The sequence below is a fragment of the Cyprinus carpio genome, chromosome A15 (assembly GCF_018340385.1).
Source record: "Cyprinus carpio isolate SPL01 chromosome A15, ASM1834038v1, whole genome shotgun sequence".
NCBI classification, from domain to species: domain Eukaryota; kingdom Metazoa; phylum Chordata; class Actinopteri; order Cypriniformes; family Cyprinidae; genus Cyprinus; species Cyprinus carpio.
Window position 1 is genome coordinate 8,055,945 of NC_056586.1, and position 22,442 is coordinate 8,078,386.

General features: G+C 33.9%; 1 protein-coding gene across 1 annotated transcript in view; it reads left to right on the forward strand.

Moving 5' to 3' along the window:
- The first annotated feature begins 1,585 nt into the window (after window positions 1-1,585).
- The window catches only part of LOC109103453 (calmodulin regulator protein PCP4-like), a 32,770-nt gene continuing 11,913 nt past the window's right edge, over window positions 1,586-22,442 (forward strand). The window contains exon 1 of the mRNA XM_042770905.1: window positions 1,586-1,831. Within this exon, the coding sequence (XP_042626839.1) occupies window positions 1,823-1,831 (9 nt within the window). The 5' untranslated portion in view covers window positions 1,586-1,822. The remainder of the gene's footprint in view (window positions 1,832-22,442) is intronic.

The window sequence follows — 22,442 nt, forward strand, 5'->3', positions numbered from 1 at the left end:
ATGGGCCTAAACTTAAAGTACTGCGAGAATGATTTGAAAGCATAATGAGCCGTCTGCTCAAAAGCTCCCACGGAACTTTAATGTCATAACAATTGGTCTGCGTAACGCTGCTTCAAGTCGAACACATCTCTTATAATGTTAGAGCCATGCTCAGTGCGTCATCGGGACATGATTTCAGTCCCACCCAAATAATCCTGAACACAAAAATGGTGAAAAACTGTTTAACAATCATACTCCACAATTCAACACTACATAGTTCACGTAACGTGTTTTCAGCAATACATTTCTAAGATTAAGAATGTGTTTAGAAAGTATGCTTCATATTCTATATGCAAATATGCAATTTCTTGTTGATTTTATTTTGGGGTGATATGTACATTTCATACAATCCCATTCATTATAAATTAGTTTGAGTTAAAAATAAAACGGGGTTAAGAACAAATTCATGTGTGTACGCACCTGTTGTGAATCTTTGTGTTAGTGCGAATAATGCACACATTTATGAGTGAATGATTTTTTTCTTTAATTTCCATGCTGGTGCTGATGGTTTCCTCTCATCAGCATCATATCAGGAAGGGTCTCCCTGCCCTCACTGTGGAGATTTGATGTGAGTGAAGAAGATCCTTCTCTCATTCTGCAATTCTGCAATCAACAGCTTCTTAAAGAATCCCTGGTGCTTTCTAAGATACATTTAACCCGAGATATCTTTGTTTTCACCTTAAGGATTCTACACAACATGAGAGTGGGCTGTCAAATATCAAGTAATGTCTGGCAGAATCTTAGCTGGTCTGTGGAAGGCTGCTGGGGTTGAGGAGGGATTTCTCCTCATGTGGGAGTTTCTCTGCAGCATTTCCTCTGTGTACACCCCCGGCTGGATCTTCTGCAGCAGAGACACTCAAGTGATTAAAATATGTTGCAGACACCAATGTGAAGGGGATGGCTATAGACTTCTTCTGATGCAATGCTTATTCTAAAGATTAAACAGGAATTCAGAGATGGAAGAGAGAATTTTGAATTGTACACATGAAAGGCTTTATTCATATCTGTGGATTGCATCAAAATATTATTTTTAAACAGACATCAACTGAATTACCTGGCATCTAACACAATACAAAACAGACATCAACTGAATTACCTGGCATCTAACACCATGCAATGAATTTGTGTGATGACACAAAGAAAAAAAATTGCTTCATGAATTACATAGACGAATTACAACGTTTGTCCCTATTACATTTTTCTTATTATTTATACTGTTTAAATACAATTTTATTTGTATTTACAGAATGTTTTAATTTTAGGTGTGCTTTTTAAAAATGTTTTTATAAAGTTGTACAGCAGCATAACCTAATCGCAACCAAAATACAACACTGTGAAAAGTTGTAAAAACGTTTTGTGTCTGATGTCTATTCAAGCTCATCCAATTAGAAAGTCTCGGTTTTATAATTCAAAATCGGCTTCGTGTGAATTAAATTATGTCCAAAGTGGCGTTTTCAAATCGTACTAAATAGAGTGTAACACAAATATAGTTCTGGTAATTGTTTATCGAGTCAGGCTGATATGAAGCTGCGCTCAAGATGAGAGACAGAGATGCAGCTCTCGTCATTACTGTAGAAAAAAAAAGAGGACAGTAATATTTCAGACAGAATAAGGGAGGAGATTTGCCGACGGCTCTCCTATTGGTTTAGTGCAACCGTGCTGGCATTGAGGAGACGGCTTTATACTTTATAAAGCTCCCCGAGAGTGAGGAATCCACTGTGAACTCCTGACAGCTGAAGTGCGCTGAGGAAAACCCGTGAGATAACACCGATAACACTGAACCATGAGTGAGGTAAGTGCACCTCTAGTTTTACCGAATCCAGATGAGATTTAAAGCAGATCTTTGATTATATAATATGCATGATAGCTTTCGGCATCTTCATTTCTTTTGGGTGCTGCAGTGTGTTGCTGTGAGTCCTCGCTTAGCGTGTTTGAGTCACTCAGCCTCTATACTCACGAATCTTTTTAATTGCCGATGCAACTGCGTTTACATAAAATAACTTTCATTTCACTTCATTTGAGGATGACTTCTGAAGATGATTACATATCTGAATATACTTTTTATTGACGTCATCATATTATAGGCTACTTAAATGTCCACTATCTATCTATCTATCTATCTATCTATCTATCTATCTATCTATCTATCTATCTATCTATCTATCATAAATATAGAGAAACTGGGGCTATAGATGTCATACTTTTGTTTTGGAATCTCCATTTCTGTTTAAACATACAAGCTTTAGCTATATAAAGGCATTGAATATTTCCACTGTTATTGCCCTGGAGAAAGTGATACAGTTCATTAAACACACAGTGACCTTGTGCAACACCATCACTGAGTAGCAGGGCTAGTTATAGCTATTGGAACATTCCCTTAGATGGCATATTTTATAGGCTTTTTATTGGCAGTTTTGTAAAATCTGGACAGTAACCTAAATATTGAAGCACAAATTAATTCATCAGCAGCAAAAATGGAACATGCAAAAACATCAAAACATTTTTTTTGACCAACAGATGTCACAATTAATCAAGTGATTCATTTATAAAATCACAACTTTTACAAACATGTGACAACTTGCCCCGATGTGCCATTTATAAAAATACCCGGAGAACACAACTCAGCCTTTTGTTAAAATCTTGCTAAACTTTGCCTTAATGTATGCCAGTGTGGTTTTTAACATGACTATACTGTAAATGTTTTTTAATATAAATATTTTGGTATTTTAGTTGCATTTTTTTTAATGTTTACATTTGAAACTAGTCTTCATGAACTAATAGCCTATTAGCAGATTTAATTTGATGATGAACTACATTCTCTTGCTACATATTGCAGTCTATCTCAATTTGCGGATTGCTGGTCTGTGCTGTGTTGCAGACAGCATGGAAAAATAAAGCTAAAAGCAAATAATAAAATTGTCCATATGTTGGGATACAGTTCATTGCTACACAGAATACATAGCTTTTATTTCATATATATGAATTTTAGTTGGCATACCCTGATCTGTTTCATTAGGAAATGTCTCATCCATTTCAGAATACCTGCTGGACATGAGCAAAGTGTCCAGTTACCCTTTTCCAGACTTTTGCCTTTGGTTATTTAGATCTGTATCCATCAAGAGGGCTGAAAGCAGTAGTTTGTGTGTGTATTGTGTTGGGTACAGAATAATCTCAATGATTCTCTCTCACTAAACAGTTAATACATTTCTAGAGAGGAAGTGCTAATTAACTTGAAAGCCATCTAGAAGTGGTGCAGTTGTGACATCTTTCTCCAGCAACATCAGCTAGGTGTGTGTGTTTTCTTGATGTTATTTTCTGTAACCTGCAGTGCTTTTGAACTTGATGTGCCAAATGTAACAGAGAGGGATGCTAATTATGATAGAGGAAATTAGCATAAACTCAGCCCTGATTTAAGCAGTCAGATCATTACGATGCGTTCGGTTTGCTTCAAAGTATTAGAGCGTTTAATATCTAAAGAAAAGGTCCAATTACTGTGAGAGCTGTGATCAAACACCATATGCCACATCTCTCCGGCTTCTTCTCATTAGCTTTCATTCTGCCTTTTCTTGTAGAAAATTTAGTAGCAGAAAGCTGTTTGTTTATTTATTTATTTTCCAAATATTTTTGTAATAGCATTTCTCTCCGAAACTGTACGGAACGCCTCTGCCTCTAAAAGGAAGATAAAAACACTAAACACAATCTTTTTACTCTCTCAATAGAACATTATAAAAAATTTTCAACATTTAATAGCAGTTGAAAGAAGGAAAATATGTTCCCTATAAGCACACAGCTTTTTAGGCATTGTTTTAATGTTGCCTTTCTAAAATAACTATTTAATACTTAACGATAGTTAACAGATGTATTTAATACAGGTAATGTTAATATAATAAAAACCACAACAATGACAGCAATGTGACAATATGAAAACCTGTAATAGACATAATGGTAATGCACAGTTTTGGAAGTGAAAAAGAACAAATAATCTTATAATTTACTGTAAACAATAATATAATAATGAAAAATAAAAATAATAATATAACTATAAATAAATTGACATTCCCATTTTTAATTAAGTACAGTTTTGTCAAACTTACTAGATTATGGTTTTATGTTACATTTTATGTTGTTAAATATTATAAATTGCATTATTTTATTGTCGTATGTTATGATGCTACCAGTGTTACTACAATACTTTTTTTTTTACAGTAAAATTTAACATTTTTAAATAATGTATATAATTTTTGATACTATATATATTATGTCAGGTTATCAGCACACATATATAAGTTAGTCTTAAATACGAGAATAAAATGGAAATCATAGGGCCCTGTGAATTTAGTCATCACATGAGCCAAGCTGGAGAGCACAGATTGGGGATAGATCGAGAGCTGCACAGCACATTTAATCTGATTTTGACAACTCTTGAAAAACTGCCCACATTGCTCATTTCAAAATGGTCTCCTTGTCTCTCATCTAATTCATCACTGACCTCTCCACACATCAATTCTCTCACACTGGATTGCTTTATGACACTCAAAAGGCCTACTACATTTCTTGAAGAAGCACAACGGGATGTCAGAAATCTGATTGGACGTGCTGCCATAAGCAAGAATGTGCTGCTGCATCCAATCTCCCCGCATTTTCCACCAACTTTCTTTGTGATATTTTCATAAATGGAAGGTGCTGTTCTGCCTGTTTTTAGTGAATATGGAAGCCAGCTTTCATAATACATTTGACAAGCATTTGTGCACTTCACAACAATTGTGATGTTTACTAATGTTTGACTAATGGTACTAAAAGGAGATAAAATAATAACTGGAAAAAATCCATTAGTTATTATCGTATACTTGTACAATATAAAAGAAAATCGAAATGTTTATATTTATATAAAGAAAATATATGACTGTGATTTAACTTGCTTGAATAAAAGAATGAGAATAATAATAGAATGAAACATGAGAATGACAATAAACATTTAAAAAAAGACTAATACAGACAGGAGACTTTTCTTTTTTTGTTTCAGAAGTTCACCTCATGTCACACCTCATGAAGGATTTACTTTTTGCCAATTACAAGTTAAGAAATCACTGTTAATTAGTTTATTTCCTCTCTTCGTAAATCTCCAAAGCATAATCTGTGTCTTTGAACAGTTGCAAATGAAGTAATCCAACTGCCAGGCAAAGCCGCAGTACATTTTTAGTTTGGCCGAAGGCATCAACACATCAGCATATTAATAAGCTTAAGCAAACAGTTTTGTTATCCAAGCTGGATTATGTGAACCTTGCAGTATCATTCTTATAGCTCTGCATGTTTGGGGGTGCTTGCGAAGGCAAGCGTCACTATAGCTATCGCCCATACTGAGGGTTAGGGATTTGTGCAAACCCTCAACCCCAAGTATTAAAATTCCTGGACCATCTGGACTATGCACATGAATGACGCTTCAAATCATGTGGCTTGTTGAGGAAATATTTGCTATGACTTTATTGTAACCACATAGCAACATACTAATAACAACTCAAAAAACCTTAGTGACCGAATATAGCAGCACCCAGGCTAACACCAACAACAAGCAAATGTACAACAAAGGTTACTTGAACTCACTGTGAATTTTTAGCTTGAATATGATTTTAAGTTAAAGTGCAAATTGTCACTGTAATAGCTGCATAACCAAAAGAAGGCCTAAAGAATAAGGACCAAAGCATATTTACAGATCTGGTTCTATAATATTTGCTATGCTTATTAGATGCTGCTTTGTTCCATATTACAGCATGGTGAAAGGAAGTACATTAAAAAAAAATAATAATAATAATATTTGAATGGTCATTTACTTCAATAAATTGGTCATAAATCACATTTTACAATCTACAGAGTGCATTACAGACTGACAGACTAAGTACTGTTATGCGAATAAACTGTCCCTGTAATGTGTTAGTTTTGGTTTGACTAATGAGACAGTATACATCAATTGCATAAGCTCATGGCTCTGGGTTTATAAGATTCCCAGCCGACTGTACAGCATCTTGCACATGCAATGTAAATGTGTAAATTAAATCGATAAAACAAACTGACAACTTTATTAAGCCCCTTAATGGTGAGGAGTGAATTGAAAGGTGATAGCAGAACATTTAGTCAATTGAACAATAAACTGGGTAGAACCATTTTAAATAAATCTCTCCTCGCCAGGGACCTGGTGCTAGCTTGATTGATTTAGGCTATTATTCTGCTGGTATGCTCTGTGCCCTACATTATAAAATAAGTTATATAAATAATTTGTGTGATTGTTTTCCCCCTACTGTATATTTGCACCAAAAAACAGTATATTATAGAAACCTTTTCAGTTAGTAAACATTGTGACCTTTTTTAGGCGGAGCTTAGGTGGAGACAGAAATATTCCCCTGACTGCTTCACTAACGCTAGCTAGCAGGTTTTGTTTGCTTGTTTTGAACAAAAACTGGATAAAAATTAGATTTCATCTTATTATGTAATGTCACACACTGTCCGGGATTTTGATTGTTATTTGAAAATATTAACTTGAACAGAAGCCTGACACAACTACCAGACAGAGAAACCAAGCGTGTATAGTAAATAGAAACTGAGGTCATATAAATCTTTAGATGCCTATAACTCTGTACTAACAGTGGCAATTGTAAGCAAATGCAACTACTTGAACACACACCTGACACATAACATGGGCACTTACAGCAATTGTAGAAAGCGAGATAACACAAACAGTTTCCTTTATGTTTAGCCGATGGTCGTTAGTTAACTTGTTCCCAAATTTCTGATAAGGTGGGCATGCATGAGAAATCTTTAGATTTGTAACCAAACCATAATCCATACCAACAAAAGACAATAGTTTACATAACCTTAACTGATATGAAGTGTGCGCTGCAAACACGAGCATTTTTAATTATCGCTTCTGTCCAGTCCCCTCATTTTATTGCCTTTAACCACAGATGTCGTCAGTTTTTTTTGTCTGGCAGTGGCAGCAGGTATGTGATAAAATTTCAATTTGGAGCCTGTACTCCATCAATTCTGAAACTCAGCAACACAACACATTTTAAGCTAAAATATCAGAAAAAACATTGCTGCAAAAAAGTTCACATATTTATATTTAAAAAACAAAAAACAAAAAGATATTGAGAAAAACTCACACACACAACACATATATCACAAAAACACACAATAAAAAAAAACCTGCCTTTAACAAAAAACAAAAAACCACCACCTAACAATTCCTTACAACCCAACTAACTCGTTAACACTTCCTTAGATCTTAATTAACTTGATTTGGGTTGGAGCTGAACTCTCCAGGACTGTGGCTCTCCAGGACCGACGTTGGCCAGCCATGGTCTAGACATCACTATTTGGCCCTTATCAAAGTTTACAATTTTTTTTTGCTTCTCAATTTTCCCTGCTTCCAACACATGAAATTTAAGAACTGACTCTTCACTTGCTATCTAATATATTCCACCCTTGACAGCTGTCAATGTAACAATATAATCAATATTATTCACTTCACCTGTCAGTGGTATTAATGTTATGGCTGATCAGTGAATATATGTACTTATTATATACCAAGATATTTACTGTACATGGTACTCCAAGGTACAACAGCATATTACCATTATAAATGTCTAAACAACATAGTAATAGCTGTTTTTGACAGTGAAGTAATGTTAGGAGTAAAATAATGAAAACTGTAGATCTCTGTGTATTTAAATACAAATACCGTATTCCCACAAAGTATTTTGTATTTGTATTTAAATACATTTTTCCACACATTATTTTTTATATGTACATTTTAAATACCTTGTGATGTATTTGTAGCCCATTTCTGCCTAAGAGTGTTAGTGTGTGTGTATATATATATATATAGACTCTCCTCAGAAAACATGGACACCTACACACACACACACATTTATGGGGACATTTATTGGGACAACTCCAGGTGGGAACAGTACAACATAAACTGGGACTCTCCTCAGAAAACATGGACACCTGGTCAATCTATTATGTGATAATGCTGATAATTAGTTACCTTTTGTTAAACTGACTAAATCAAAAAGAGGCGATTCTGTTTAAAGTTAGTTGACTATTCAAAGAAGAAGTTTCCGAAATGTAAGACAGGGGATCTGGTGACAGCAGGAATGAGGCATTGAGGAAGTGAAACGTTCCCTTGTGGTTTCAGCTATGGCTTACCTGACAGACTGCTCATATATCACCTCACCTGTGACAGCTGATATCTGTCTCTTCATCTGTCAAGCAGTCTCGTTCATCTTTAACTTTAACATTGCTTCAGTGCTCTGAGAACACAAGAGCTCAATGGATGATTTCTCTCTCAATCTGTTGTTTTGATCACTAAAGTACTTGTAGAACAGTCTAGCAATGTTGCAAAACCTTGATGATTTGGCCTGTTGTCTACAGAGCACACCCACCTATTGTGAAATCATCTTGATAGTGGTAGTTTAAAGGCGTTTAACAGCCGTTGTGAAGTTTTCCAGAAAGTTTCAAACCACTGTAACAAACTCCAAAGACCATAAACATTTCAGATAACATCTGAAGTAACCATTAATTTACATATCCTGTGCCACTGATACGATGTAAATTGGGCAATTTTGACTTAAAGTTTTGGCTGTCAGTCAGTTATGCCCTCTGTCAGTGTTGAATAACAATATGGCCGCTCAAACACTTCTGGTGGCTTCACCGCCTGATGGCAGTTTAGAATTCTATGAGCAATCTAGTAATTTATGTAGATCAGTGGTGATGTTTACTGTGAATTTTATGTAAGTAGTACGTTATACTGTTATAAATATCTCATTGATTTACATTATAAGAAATCAGAATTTCATTCAATGCCCACTGCATATTTTCAGTTTGGGCCTCTGAATAAAACTATGGTGTTTTTCCTTCTTATGTGTGAACTCCATATTTTCACTATATCATAAAAACCTGATATATCAAACAGGTTTCTTCATTAGGGCGAATGCGAAAGGGAGGGATTTTTTTTTTCAATCACATTCAACCACAGCAGTCACTGTTCTAGATTGTTTGTTCTGCCTCTGGATATATACTTCAATCAGAGTCAAGTCACGTTCTGTGGAGTACCGCCCCTTTTTGGGCAATTTCACTCTGGTCGAGAATCGCTCCGAATGTTCTTATAGACTTCCATACAAAGACTTTTTATCAAACTGCAGGCACTTCAATGCAATCTCTATGAGTTTCGGGAGAGCTAGCACCAATGTGCTTTCACCATCATACGTAACCTTAACTTGTGCTGCGATTGGTGGGAACAAACATATCACTATTAATAAGAAATATGAAGTCAGGACTAGTCTATGTGGGCTGAATAAAGCAAACTAGTATCTCACCAGTAAAGTTTAGATGGATGACGATTGTAATGGAGGTAAAAATGATTATAGTGGCATACAGCAATCATACACTATTAGACGCACGAGTCAAACAAACAAACCGTGTATGTCTCTGATAGCTCTTTGCACAAGCACATTACAGTTTTATAATGAACACTCGCTGAAGAAGCAATTTTTTATAGAGTTTGCTGCAGTCAGTGGTGTTTATATACATACGGGCATCAACCAACTCACAGACAAACAAATCACTACACAATTTCCTTTCTATCCACCTTCCAAACTGAAAAAAAATACAATAATTTAACCACATACAAATATATACAGTCAGGTTAAGGTGACTGGTAATTGATCAATATACTGTACAAGGTTAAGTGTGACCTAAAGTGGTCTGTTGTGCATCTCCGTGTGGTCCTGTTTGGTATTGCAACTTGGCTGCATTCTAACACACCCCTTAGGGTGCTAACACCCTCTTGGTGCATTAAGACAGATCTGTAATGTGGGAAGATTTTAAAGTCATATACTGGCCAAAAAAGTTCATGCAGAGAAAGAAACACGGCGTAGTTTTATTCTTACTGTTGCTGCAGCCACCATGTTGTGGTTTTAGACACTGTTTGTTTCATGCTGTGTGTTTCATTGTGAAAGCGAAACTACTTTGTTTGGCCTTCCAAAAGAGGACACAACTAGAAATCAGTGGTTAAGTTGTATTTACAACACTGTTCCAGAACAGTTCAAACCCAAATATTCAGATGTGTGCAGCGCATTCTACGGAGGATGAGGACTATTTCCTGGAACAGTAGCCTACAATGCTTCTGTGCTCAAAGGCTGTTTCTATAAAGTGGGGCAGTTCCAACTTTGCAAGGTCAATCTGGTGCTTCTGACACACAGTCTGTAAGTACGTTTACATATTTAAAGAATTTGGTACTGATGATTCAAGCACGAGTTTTGAGCAGTGTAGAGTAGTTCTTGTTGTTTGTTGTTTCTCCGATCACAAATGCAGACATGGTTTTATGTTTACGCAGCGCGATACACAAAGCAACATGTAAAAAGACAGTATAAGTCATTATAATCAGTAATTATGCCCCCACTGGATGCAACAAATGCCTCATTTGCAATGGGTTTTATTGGTTTTGTCTCGTCATGCCAGGACACTGCATTACAGTATGGAAAGGGGTCATAACATTTCCGTCACATGCTTGAGGCATTCGGCCAATCACAACACATTGGACAGCTGGCCAATCAGCATACACCTCGCTTTTCAGAACGATGAGCTTTGTAAAAATCAACACATTTCAGAAAGGCGGGGCATAGAGGAGAAACAATAATACACAGAAAATAAAAAATAATTTATAATTTAAACCTCAAAAACAAAAAACACAACACAAAACACAAAAAACAAAGTTATTTTTAGCAACGTCATATGACCCCTTTAACAAATGGTGCAGTTGCTCATAAATGACCCCCTTTAACAATTTGAATTTATCTCTTATGAATAAAATAAAGGTTTGTAGGAATCATTCTTAATCTTGAACTTGGTAAAACATTACTTTACTGGTAATTAAAATACATTAATGCATTTTTAGTGCTGTCAAACGATTACTTGCGATTAATTGCATCTAAATTAAAAGTGTGCTGTGTATAATCTTTATTATGTATATATAAATAAAAAACATGTATATATTTAAAAATATTTACACATATTTATATTCATATATAATTTATATTATATATATATATATATATACAAATAAATATTTTATATATAAATAAAACTTTTTTCTTAAATATTTACATGCATGTGTGTGTATTCATATATACATAACAAATATTTACAGCACACACATATGTAAACTAAAACTTTTATTTTGGATGCGATTAATCATTTGACAGCACTATAAAGTTTAAAAATAGTGCACTGAGTAAAAAAAAGGTAAGATTGATTTATTGTTATTGCTGATTGATTATAATTGTTGTTTAAAATAGTGAAAGACAAGAACAGTGATAAAGGTGACCTTAATCTTAATTTTATGCCAGGTAATAGTAAATATCAATAGCTTCCTAATAGTGTCCTCTTCAAAGAACATGTGATTTGCACTTTTAGGGGCCATTTGCACGACAACGTTTTCAGCCAAAAATGGGAAAACTTTTTGTGCATTTTGCCTGTTCATTTACACAACAACAGCATTTTGGGGACTGAAAATGCGTATTTTTCAAAGTGAAACCGCTATCATTTCCGTGTAAACACCCAATATGGGAATCTTTGAAAATGCTGACGTCATGCGTGTGCGTAGTACGTGTTAAGTATGTAGACATGTGCAATGCATAAAGACAATAAAGAAAAAAAATAAAAAACAAATACAAAAAACATGGTACTGTTGTTGCTGCTCAAGAGTTTGCTAATGCTTATTCAGCAAAGTGTGGATTTACTTCACCAATATTCCAACCAACGGCAGAGAAAGTGGAGAAGCATCATATGACTTCCCTACAGGTACTGCTGTTTACTAACAATGGATATGTGTAAATACGAATAGTTTTCAAAACTTTGTTGTGTATACGTCCATTTTCACAGATACTGTATGTGTAAGTCGTAAATCGTTGAAACCCACTGTTGTCCTTATACGTGCATTCACAAAACAGTGTGTATCAAAAAGAATCACCCCCCTTTTAAATAATTTTGTAGCCTTAGTATTCACAAAATGCAACTGGAGGAGAATTCCTAAGGGATCACATCTTTATCTACAGTGTGTATCGAAAAGAATCACCCCCTTTTAAATAATTTTGTTGCTTTGTTTGCAGCCTGAAATGAAGACGGACATTGTTTTATCCATCTGTATTTGCTCAGTGAAACTTATAACATCCAAGTGAAAGGTATAACACCAACATGTCATAAAATAATAATAATAATAAAAAACAGAATCACTGAGTTGGAAAAAGGATCACCCCCCTCCTAAAAATGACTTGCAAACTCAATCAGGTGTAGCTTCTCACCTTCAAAATGTGATTTTTTTTTAAGAAGCCTTATAAAAATGCTTCTTAAAAATATTTTTTTTGTTTTTAAGAAGCTTTAGTTCAAGATAATTTCTTCTTGCATAAAAAGGAACATGAGTAATCTGAATACAGTTAGAGTTTGCGGCCTAATTCCATGCGTCTTCCTTGCATTTTTAATTCATAGTGAAAGTCATGCAGATGTTCTGTAGTCTGCAATCTACAAGCTCCTGAAATAGCACTACAGTGGTGGTGGGGAATCACTTATTTATTCAGCTCATAATTCCATATTTTGTTTTCCATCTTTTCCAACTGAAAAAATACACAGATTGGGTAGTTCATCTTTATGAAACATAGATCACAAATTTTATAATAGATTCTGATAATTAGTTGTAGCAGAATTTAAACTGACAACATAAAAGTTGACTTCATACAGAGCTTGAAAGAGAAAGGACATATAATTTACTAGCACCCAATTGTTTTTACTGTTTTTTTGCTTTGTCGACTGGTTTGATGTGCAAACAGTAGTTTTGAGAGCCACGGTGTTTAAATGTTTAGGGGAATCAGGTTTCAGATTGTTTACTTATAGCAGTCTTTGCACATGAAGCTAGGATAGGAGAATGTACAATATTGTAACACTGAACAAAAATGCAAATTTCAGCTTTAAGGAAGTAGAATAAATGTTGTCATGACCCTAAAGTCTATAGAGATAATGCATGAAAAATAGCATCAATACTGGATTTGAGACTCTTTAATAGCATCCCGAAGACAAGCTGGACACAGTAGAATTTCCTTGTTGATATAAGTTGCTTTAAGGTAAAGATATATTATTTTTACACTGCCTATTTTGGGTTCTATACAATATATTTTTCTAGTTTTACTTTTGCATGATGCAGGTTTGCTTTGTCTCTGAAGATACAGGAGGTCAAGACTGAAAGTGCTGCTAACTTTCAAAACAAACCCATCATGCGTGTGAATTGCACAACCTTGTTGTGTCAAGTCAGCTATCTAGGAGAGACCATCAGGCATCAATGTCAAGCATTTAATATTTATGGCAGGAAAATCTGCCTGTCTTCCATGGTTCTGAGTGAGCAGCCAGCCTGAGGAAGCTGTCTCTGGGGTCCTGCTGTTCCCGCAGATGCTTCAACACTGATTCTCAGATAATGGTCACAAAACAACTGCAACACACCACCAAACACAGAGAACGAAGGAAGTGTGTTTACTGAATACATTGGAGATGAGAAATGCTGAGTGTGTTGGGGTGATACTTTAAAATATTTTATTTAAAACCTTGCCATTGAATCCTTTGTGGAACTCCAAAGGATGTTTTGCAAGATGTCTGAGCTGCCCTTTTCCATAGTACGTGTGTGATGCATTTCGAGCTAAAACAAACAATAAACAAACAAACATGAACTTTTAAAGTACCAAATGTAGTTCACATGACTTGTTCACTATATTTGAAGTCTTTTAGAGTCAATTGATACAACAGCTTTGTGTGAGGAAGTTGTTTTCTAAAAATCTTGCCCTCTTCCATAACTCTTAAATCCTATTAGCACTTGCGTTCAATGTATTAATATGAAATAATAATAAATAATTGCATTCAATTTATTATAACAAATTTGTTAATCCTAGTTATTGCACTATCAATGAACAATACTTTCTGAAATCAAATCTTCTGTATAGGTTAATGTTTCTAAATATACATTTTAACATTTCAAGTTGGATGAGCCAACAACAAACAACAGTAGTTGAACTTGATGTTTTTTATGAACTTCCATTAACCTAGATTAATAAATGTTGTAAAATGTTTTTCATTGTTTGTTAATGATACCTAATGCATTAACTAACTTTATACATATTGCATAATAAGGTTCAAATCATTATTTTTACTCAAATTATTTGTTCAGTGAATGTAATTAGATTTAGGAAAAATTTTCCACACAAATAGTATCACTTTATAATAAACGTTCAGTTGTAAGTCCTAATAAGTGGTAGTTAATGATGAACTAATCATTTACAAACCAATATAGATGTTTTAAGTGACATGCTAACATTTTATATATTTTGTAAATGCCGTTACAAGTCATTTACAAGTGCTGAGTAAATATGAACTAATCATTTATGAAACATGACTATGTGTTCATAAATGAATTCCTAAGTGATATGTAAATTATTTATTAATGTTTTGTAGATTCATTTATACGTAATTTACGAGTAATAAGATAATGATTAACTAATCTTTACAAAAAAATCTACTATACGTAACTCCATCAATGTTCAATAAATTTTACTTTTTTGAATGTTTTGTGATTCAGTTATAAATTATTTACAAGTGATTAGATAATGATCCTAATAATTTACAAAACATGACTATCACGTTTATAAATGATTATTAAGTTATAAGCCTGCAACAATTTACAAATCTGTCTTAAGTTAAAATTTAAAAAAAATAGCGTATTTAAAAGGATCAAACAGATCCTTAGTAAATGGTTATGAAGTTACTAGTTAATATTTATTAATCACTGAATGTCATGTACCATTATCTCAAGTAAACAATTGTTAATCATGAACAAATGATGATCAAAACATTAGTAAACGATAAGTATATCAGATGCAGGTTAAGGTTGTAAGTTGGTTGGTTAAAACCACGCAAAATGCACTTATGCTACAGCTATTTTTTTTTAAGAATAATAAATTAATAGTTGTCAAATGAATAAGCATTTTAAAAGGACTTAAAGTCCGGGGAATGCAAGCGTTAAGTCCTTTCACTCATCAGTGCAGACTGTGTTCTGTGTGGGATCTAGTGATGTGGAACCGGTTTTACCTCTCCACTGAAGCTCACATCAGGTGCACAGTGGTTATAGACTCCATGTGTGTCAGAGAAGACAGCGGGTAATCTATAAAAGAAGCCAGTCAGTACCTAGTACACACTACAAAGTGTTCAAACACCTTTATAGATGATGTGTAAATGCATGAATTGAATCATTTACAACCCCTTTCAGCATCCCCTAATCTAAAGTGAAAAACATTCATCACTGTAAATGTGTTACATAATCAACTTGTAGACCTTTCTTACCTGTTACACATTATTTGTATATGACACAAGTCATTTATAACACTCTTTCTGCAGCCCTAATCTAAAGTGGAAACTATTCATCAACTTGTAAATGTGTTACATATCATTTGCAGAGTCTTTTATAAATTATGTACAAACTGCAGTTTGTAATTAGAATGTATTTGCCATATGCACTGGTTGTGTATGTCGTTTTAGTCCACAGGATATACAAATCTCTCAGTGCCCCCTTATCTGAGTTTAAATTATAAATATTTTTATGCAATAATATATTTTAATATTATATAATATTTGAGCCCCTAACACATCCCTTATACACGATGTTTTAGCCACTTCACAAAAAATAAAAAAGCAATATAGATATATTGACAGTGACTATTGATCTTAGTATATATATTGTATAAAAAATATCATTTTAAGCTCCCTACTCCACCCTATAATCTTAAACATAACCATTTTGACAATATACAAAGTGTAACAGGCAGATAAATGTACGTTTGTCACAATATTTATTTAAACATTACAAAAAGCAGTATTCAGAACAGATAAAACGACGCGTGTGCTACATTACCAGTGATGCGAAAGCAAAAACAATTTTGTGTGAGTTAAGAATGAAATTAAAGGTTTAAACCGCTACAAACATTCTCCTGAACCAAATTTCCATCCTTCAAAGCGTCGTCGCAGCAGCTCTCACTCAACACAATTCGGCATGTCGCAAACAATATATGGTGGTCGCAAAATCACAAGTGACAGCCCAATAAGGAGCGAGGTTTGAAGTCAATGCCGCAAACCAGTGTCGTTCTGTAGAAGCGCCAATTTTGAAAGTTTTAACAGATGAGACGGCAGCTATGTACTGTTATTAATGTATAAAGATTATATTACGGAAAACAAATCTTTTTCTCACACGGTGGTATCGTACGACTTCTGAAGACTTGGAATAAAATTGCGTTTTCATGTTATGGTGAGCAGCTGTCCCAAGGGAAACAAATAAAAAATAAACAATTAAGTGCTGATTAAATGGTGACAGAGTGTTCATTTATTTATTTTAAAAAAATTAAGTTCAAGCTTGGGTAAAGTGATGGAATGAGATGGATCATGTAACAGGAAGATCTGCAAGCGATATGTAACACATTTACAAGTGAATGAATAGTTTACACTTTAGATTAGGGGATGCAGAAAGTGTTATAAATGACTTGTGGTACATATACAAATAATGTGTAACAGGTAAGAAAGGTCTACAAATGATATGTAACCTTTAAAGTGATGAATAGTTTACACTTTAGATTAGGGGATGCAGAAAGTGTTATAAATGACTTGTGTACATAAACAAATAATGTGTAACAGGTAAGAAAGGTCTACAAATGATTTGTAAACATTTTACAAGTGATGAATAGTTTACACTTTAGATTAGGGGATGCAGAAAGCTTTGTAAATGCTTTATTCATGCGTTTACACATCATCTATAACAGGTGTTTAGACACTTTGTAGTGTGTACTAAGTACTGACTGGTGAGGGTGTAGACAGCTGTCCTTCTCTGACACACATGGAGTCTTTAACTCCGTGCACTGATGTGAGCTTCAGTGGAAGGGGTTCACTTCATCACTAGATCCACACACTCCACCCAACAGAACACAAGTCTGTGCTGATGAGTGAAGGGATTTAACAAACCCACTGGAATCACCTGACTAAAGGCATTTATAAATGTTTATCAACTTCAAAATACAAATGAATTACTCCTCTTAAAAATAGTGCTTTAACATACCTTGCATGTTTGCGCTTTTGAACACGGACCAGCTAAACAAATTTGTCAATAAATCATATACTGATCATTTCCTAATGGTTTATTCATCATTTGTTCATGTTAAAAACATGTAAATTAACAATTGTTTATTGAGATATTATACCAAAACAATTTTGACCATAAATACTTCATTGAATTTATAAGTGATAAATATACTGTATCAACTAAAAACTTATAAACCATCTACTATTGATCTTTGATTTATTTCATGACTTAAACTTTTTTTAAGATAACTTACAACACATTTGTAAATCGTCAGCATAATCATTTATTAACATAAAGTCATGTTTTGTAAAATGATTTGTTCATCATTAACCAATAACTTATAAGTGACTTATAACTGATTAATAAAACATTACTAAAATGTTAACTTGTTATTTATTAATCATTTATGAATGTATAGCCATGTTTTGTAAATGATTAGCTCATCATTACTAATAATTATAAATGACTTATAACAGAACGTTATTATAACAATAAATGAAATTTTCCACACAAATAAAGTCCATAAAACAAGACTAGAATAAGTCCATTCTCAATAAATGTTTTATTGAACAAATTTAATTAATATAAATAAGTTAAGCACAATAAAATCTGACTTCAACAGAAATTCTACAATATAAATGATCATTAAACTCTAACAAGTAACAAGTAAATGCCTTTACTCTAAAACTATAATCTAACTCTCTCAATTCAGGTTCTTGCTAAGCATGCTGGAAACTACAAATCCACTGTCCATTTTCAGTGAACAAATATGATTTATGTAGTCACAACAAACAAGGATTTTCATTTAAAATTTTCAGTTTTCATTTTAAGTGGTTTAAATGTAATAAAATTAAGTTGCTTTAGCTAATCATGTCAAGTCAAAAAAAAATATGCATACATATTTATAAATATATAATATAATATAATAGAGAGGTAACTGTAAAAGCTTTTTTTAATTACTATGCAAAACTAGACTTTGCAGCAACATTGATTTGGAGTTTTAAACACTAACGAAAGCATTTTTTCTCTAAAATGTACAGACCATAGCAAAATGGTTTTCTGAGCAGTGGCCCTGTGTTTTTGCTGAAGAAGCCTCACTCTCTGCTCGTGTCCTGTGCTTGTGCAAGGAGAAATCAACAAAAGAAGCATGTTTACCTTGAACATTGTCTTTTCCGACTCTGTGCTGAGTTGAAACAAGATTGCATGTGCTTCTGACATTCTCTAAAGAAGTCTTCTGTAACTGCCAGCACTGCAATTTGATTGAGGCTGCAGCCCACGGGGAGTGTGTCTGTGTGCATGTACGTTTCTTCTTCTTGTCAAAGCAACATAATTAGAATTTCTCTGCAGTTACTGTAATGTGTTTTTCTCCACACTTTATCACTTCAGTGCAAACACCTCTGCGTTGTATGAATGTGGGTGTGATTGTGAATAGTAAAAAGGTGTTAATTTGGGATTTTGGAGGTTGTGAAACTCAAAAGGTACATTACACCGACAGTAACTGAATCGCTGTATTGGTGGTCACTACTGTTCTCACTTGCCTGCTGCATCCAACTGTATCAGGTTGCAGATCACAATTATTTAAGTGCACATTTGGGATTTCAGAGAGGACACACATTTTTCACTTTACTCGAAACAAATGCAGCTTTATTAAAAGGATTACCTCTAGAGTTTTATCTCTGCCAAATGAAGTACAAAGCGATTTCGAGTGACTTGCTACAGTAGATCATTGCTAGAATATTATTATTAGCATCATTAAAAATACAAAAAAAATAAAATAAAATAAAATAAATTAAATTAAACTAAATTATTATTGTTAATTATCATAAAGTTGGAAACTTTTTACAGTCCAACTGAATAAATCATGAAAACACTGATAGACAACTGTAGACGGATTGGTCGGCAATGAAAAAGCAGATAAAGTGGCTAAGAAAGCTCTTCAGTCTAAAAAAACACAACATAATATTCAAACAACAGAATATAATAAACCCCAATATATGATCTTAAAACTAAAAATAATCTGTACATTAATAATAAATGTAATTATTATTACATATTTTAATAGAATGTCCAATTTGAAATGATATTAGACAATGATATTATTCAGAAAATATACTAAAATACTTTTTTTTTTTTTTTTATAAAAATCTCTCCTTGAAGAATTTTAGAATTTTTATCACAGATTTAACTGAAAGATTGTATATGATTTGTATCAGTACTATTGCTGTTTCTTGTGTATTTTTGTGTTATGATTGTTTCTTAAGAAAATGTAATATAATTGTAAATTATGTAGGCTATTGAAATGATGTTGTTAATGTTGCAATGAATATAGCCATTGTTGCTGATATGACATTAAAACATAAATAAATTAACAACAGTAGACCGCCCTGAGAGGTGAAAAACAAATATAAAACATAACACTAAAATTAATACTAATTCCTACAAAAAGCTACACTTCACAAGAAGATTCTATTATTAACATTAGTTAACTAACAATGATCAATACATTTGTTACCATACTTAACTTATTAATCTTTGTTAGTGTCAGTTCTGTCATGACAACTCTCAGAAAGATTGGTATGGTAATATACATGGCAATGTTAATGTATTTGGTCTGCTACGCTGCTACACTGAGCAAGTACCAAGACTTGCTACTGCCAGTACATCCACAGACATACTGCTGTTGCACATAGGGGTGTAACGGTATACAAATATGACGGTTCGGTATGTACCTCGGTTTTAACGTCACGGTTCGGTATGATTTCGGTACAGCAGGGGAAAACTAATTTTTTTTTTTTTTTTTTATGGTTTACTGAACAAGTTGCTATTTCTTGAAATGCCTTCAGTTATAGTTTCAATAGTAGTAGTTTCAGTATTCTTGACACTGTTATTTATTTGGCAGTCTATGGGACAGTCTCAACATCTAGGTTTTTCATGACAAAACTTTAAATTGTGTGTCATGACAAACAGAGAGTTTACATGGGAACGAAATTTCGCGTCTACCGGGTCTAGTTTGCCGCTTGAACATTTTGAATGCATTTGCACATCTAGAGTGAAATAGAAAGCAAGAGTTTGAAAGCAAGAGTTTGAAATGAAATTCTTCTTTCCGAGGCGAAATCATCGCTTCTTATAGGAGGGGCAAGTGCTTTGCGGTTTGTCTGTTTCCATGATGGCTGATGTTGATCGAGCATTCAGGGGTTTTCCACTTTTTCCTGCACACTTCCTCTGAATAAACACATTATCTTGTTAGCGAAAAGTACCTTTATATTAGGGGGAAAAAAAGTTACTCTATTCGTGTTTCCGGGGGTTGAGCGCAGCATTATTTTCGCGTTCACTCGCGGCTCCGCTCTGCACAAATCAGCGGGGTGTCACGGCTCAGACACGGGAACCGGGAGCTGATCGCGGCCCCTCTAGTCAAAATGCTTGTGTTGGGAAAAATATCAGCACATTTCCGAACCGTCCCAGAAGTGGCTCTCCAAGGCTTGCATCCAGCGAGCTGTCATGCCACATCAAGACTGTCAAATAACCCCCAATGAATTTGAATTTCATGAGAAAAAAAAAATAATACAAAAAAAGCCAATGAATGTAATTTGGTACGGATACGTACCGACCGAAAGACCCGTACCGAAACGGTTCCAAACTGCAATGTTGAACATTGGACAAGTATTTGCACATATAACACACATGAAATTACCTGCAGCAGATCTATGTAGGTGGAGCTGGGGAAGGTGGAGGGTTTATGAAGTGTGCTGCAAACTGCTATGTTGAACATTGGACAAGTATTTAAATGTTGAGCAGCAAGCTCATTGGTTGCTGATACAACAGAAACCATTCAGCTGCACCATGTAGATAACAATGTGATTACTTAATTGACTAAAGGACCTATCAGTCTGCACCATCTAGAGTTTTATGACAGAACTTTGTATTTCTGTCATGACAGCTCTCAGAGAGTTTAACATGGTAATAATGATACTCTTCTTTAATACAAATCTAACTGCATTATTTTTGGGTGCGTTTTACCCCCGAGACATCCTAGGTGTATATGACTTTCTTCTTTCAGACAAATCCAGTCGGAGTTATAGTAAAAATAATCTTTGATCTTTCAAGCTCTATCGTTGCAGTCAGCAGGAGTTGCATTGCTTCAGTCCAAAAGACGTGAAATAAAAAGCACCCTTTCATAAAAAAAAAAAAAAGTAAAAAAGTGTCTCACATGGCTATTGCAGCATAGGCCTTTAATAGCGCATCGATACATTTTTGTTAAAAAAAAAATATATATATTCCATATTCAAAACGTAATTATCACTTGAATCTAGCTTGCACCAACATTTTTACACAGAAGCAGTTCTGGGAGCAAGACGTATGGGGTCAGCATTGCGCATACTTTCAATTTATTAAATGATTTCACTTCTGTAATATTCTGAAATGCTAATTTTTTTCTTTAAAAAGAGACCAACCTTAGGTCTGTATTCAAAAGGATTCATAAATTATAATAATTTAAGTTTGTATAGTTTACTTTCTCGTGAATTTTCAAAAATGTGGATGAACTTTTCCATTTGGAATGAATACATGATCATGACAGAATATCCTGTGATGTCCAACAGCAGGGCACTTACGTTATGAATAGAACATTATTATAAGCCAATAAGAGAGACATTTCAAAATGCAATGTACTCTCTTTAAAAAATAACTTTAAGAATATTTATTAGTTCTAACAAATAGGTTTTTGCTAAAACTATCCAAAATTATAAATGATTTGTTAATAATTTCTGCAAAGGAGAGATTTGTTGTTGTTTCAAAACAAATGGAAATATATATCGGTATCGACATCGGCTATCGGCCAAAATGATGGGAAAAAATATCAGCATATCGGATATCGGCAAAAATTCAACATCTTGCATCCCTAGCTGCTGCAAATATAACATATGAAATAACCCCCAATAAAGCAGGAGACAAAAGAAATGGACAAAACAAGCCAATGAATGTAATCATGACGGGATAGGACAAAACACCCCCAAACAAGCAGATCTACCACCAAGACAAGTATATATATATATATATATATATATATATAATATAATATATATATATATATATATATATATTTGAGTCCACACCCAGTTGTATGGCAAACCCAACTTCAGAGTGAATGCTTATTTCACTATATATATATATACAGGTATATCCAGAGTGAATG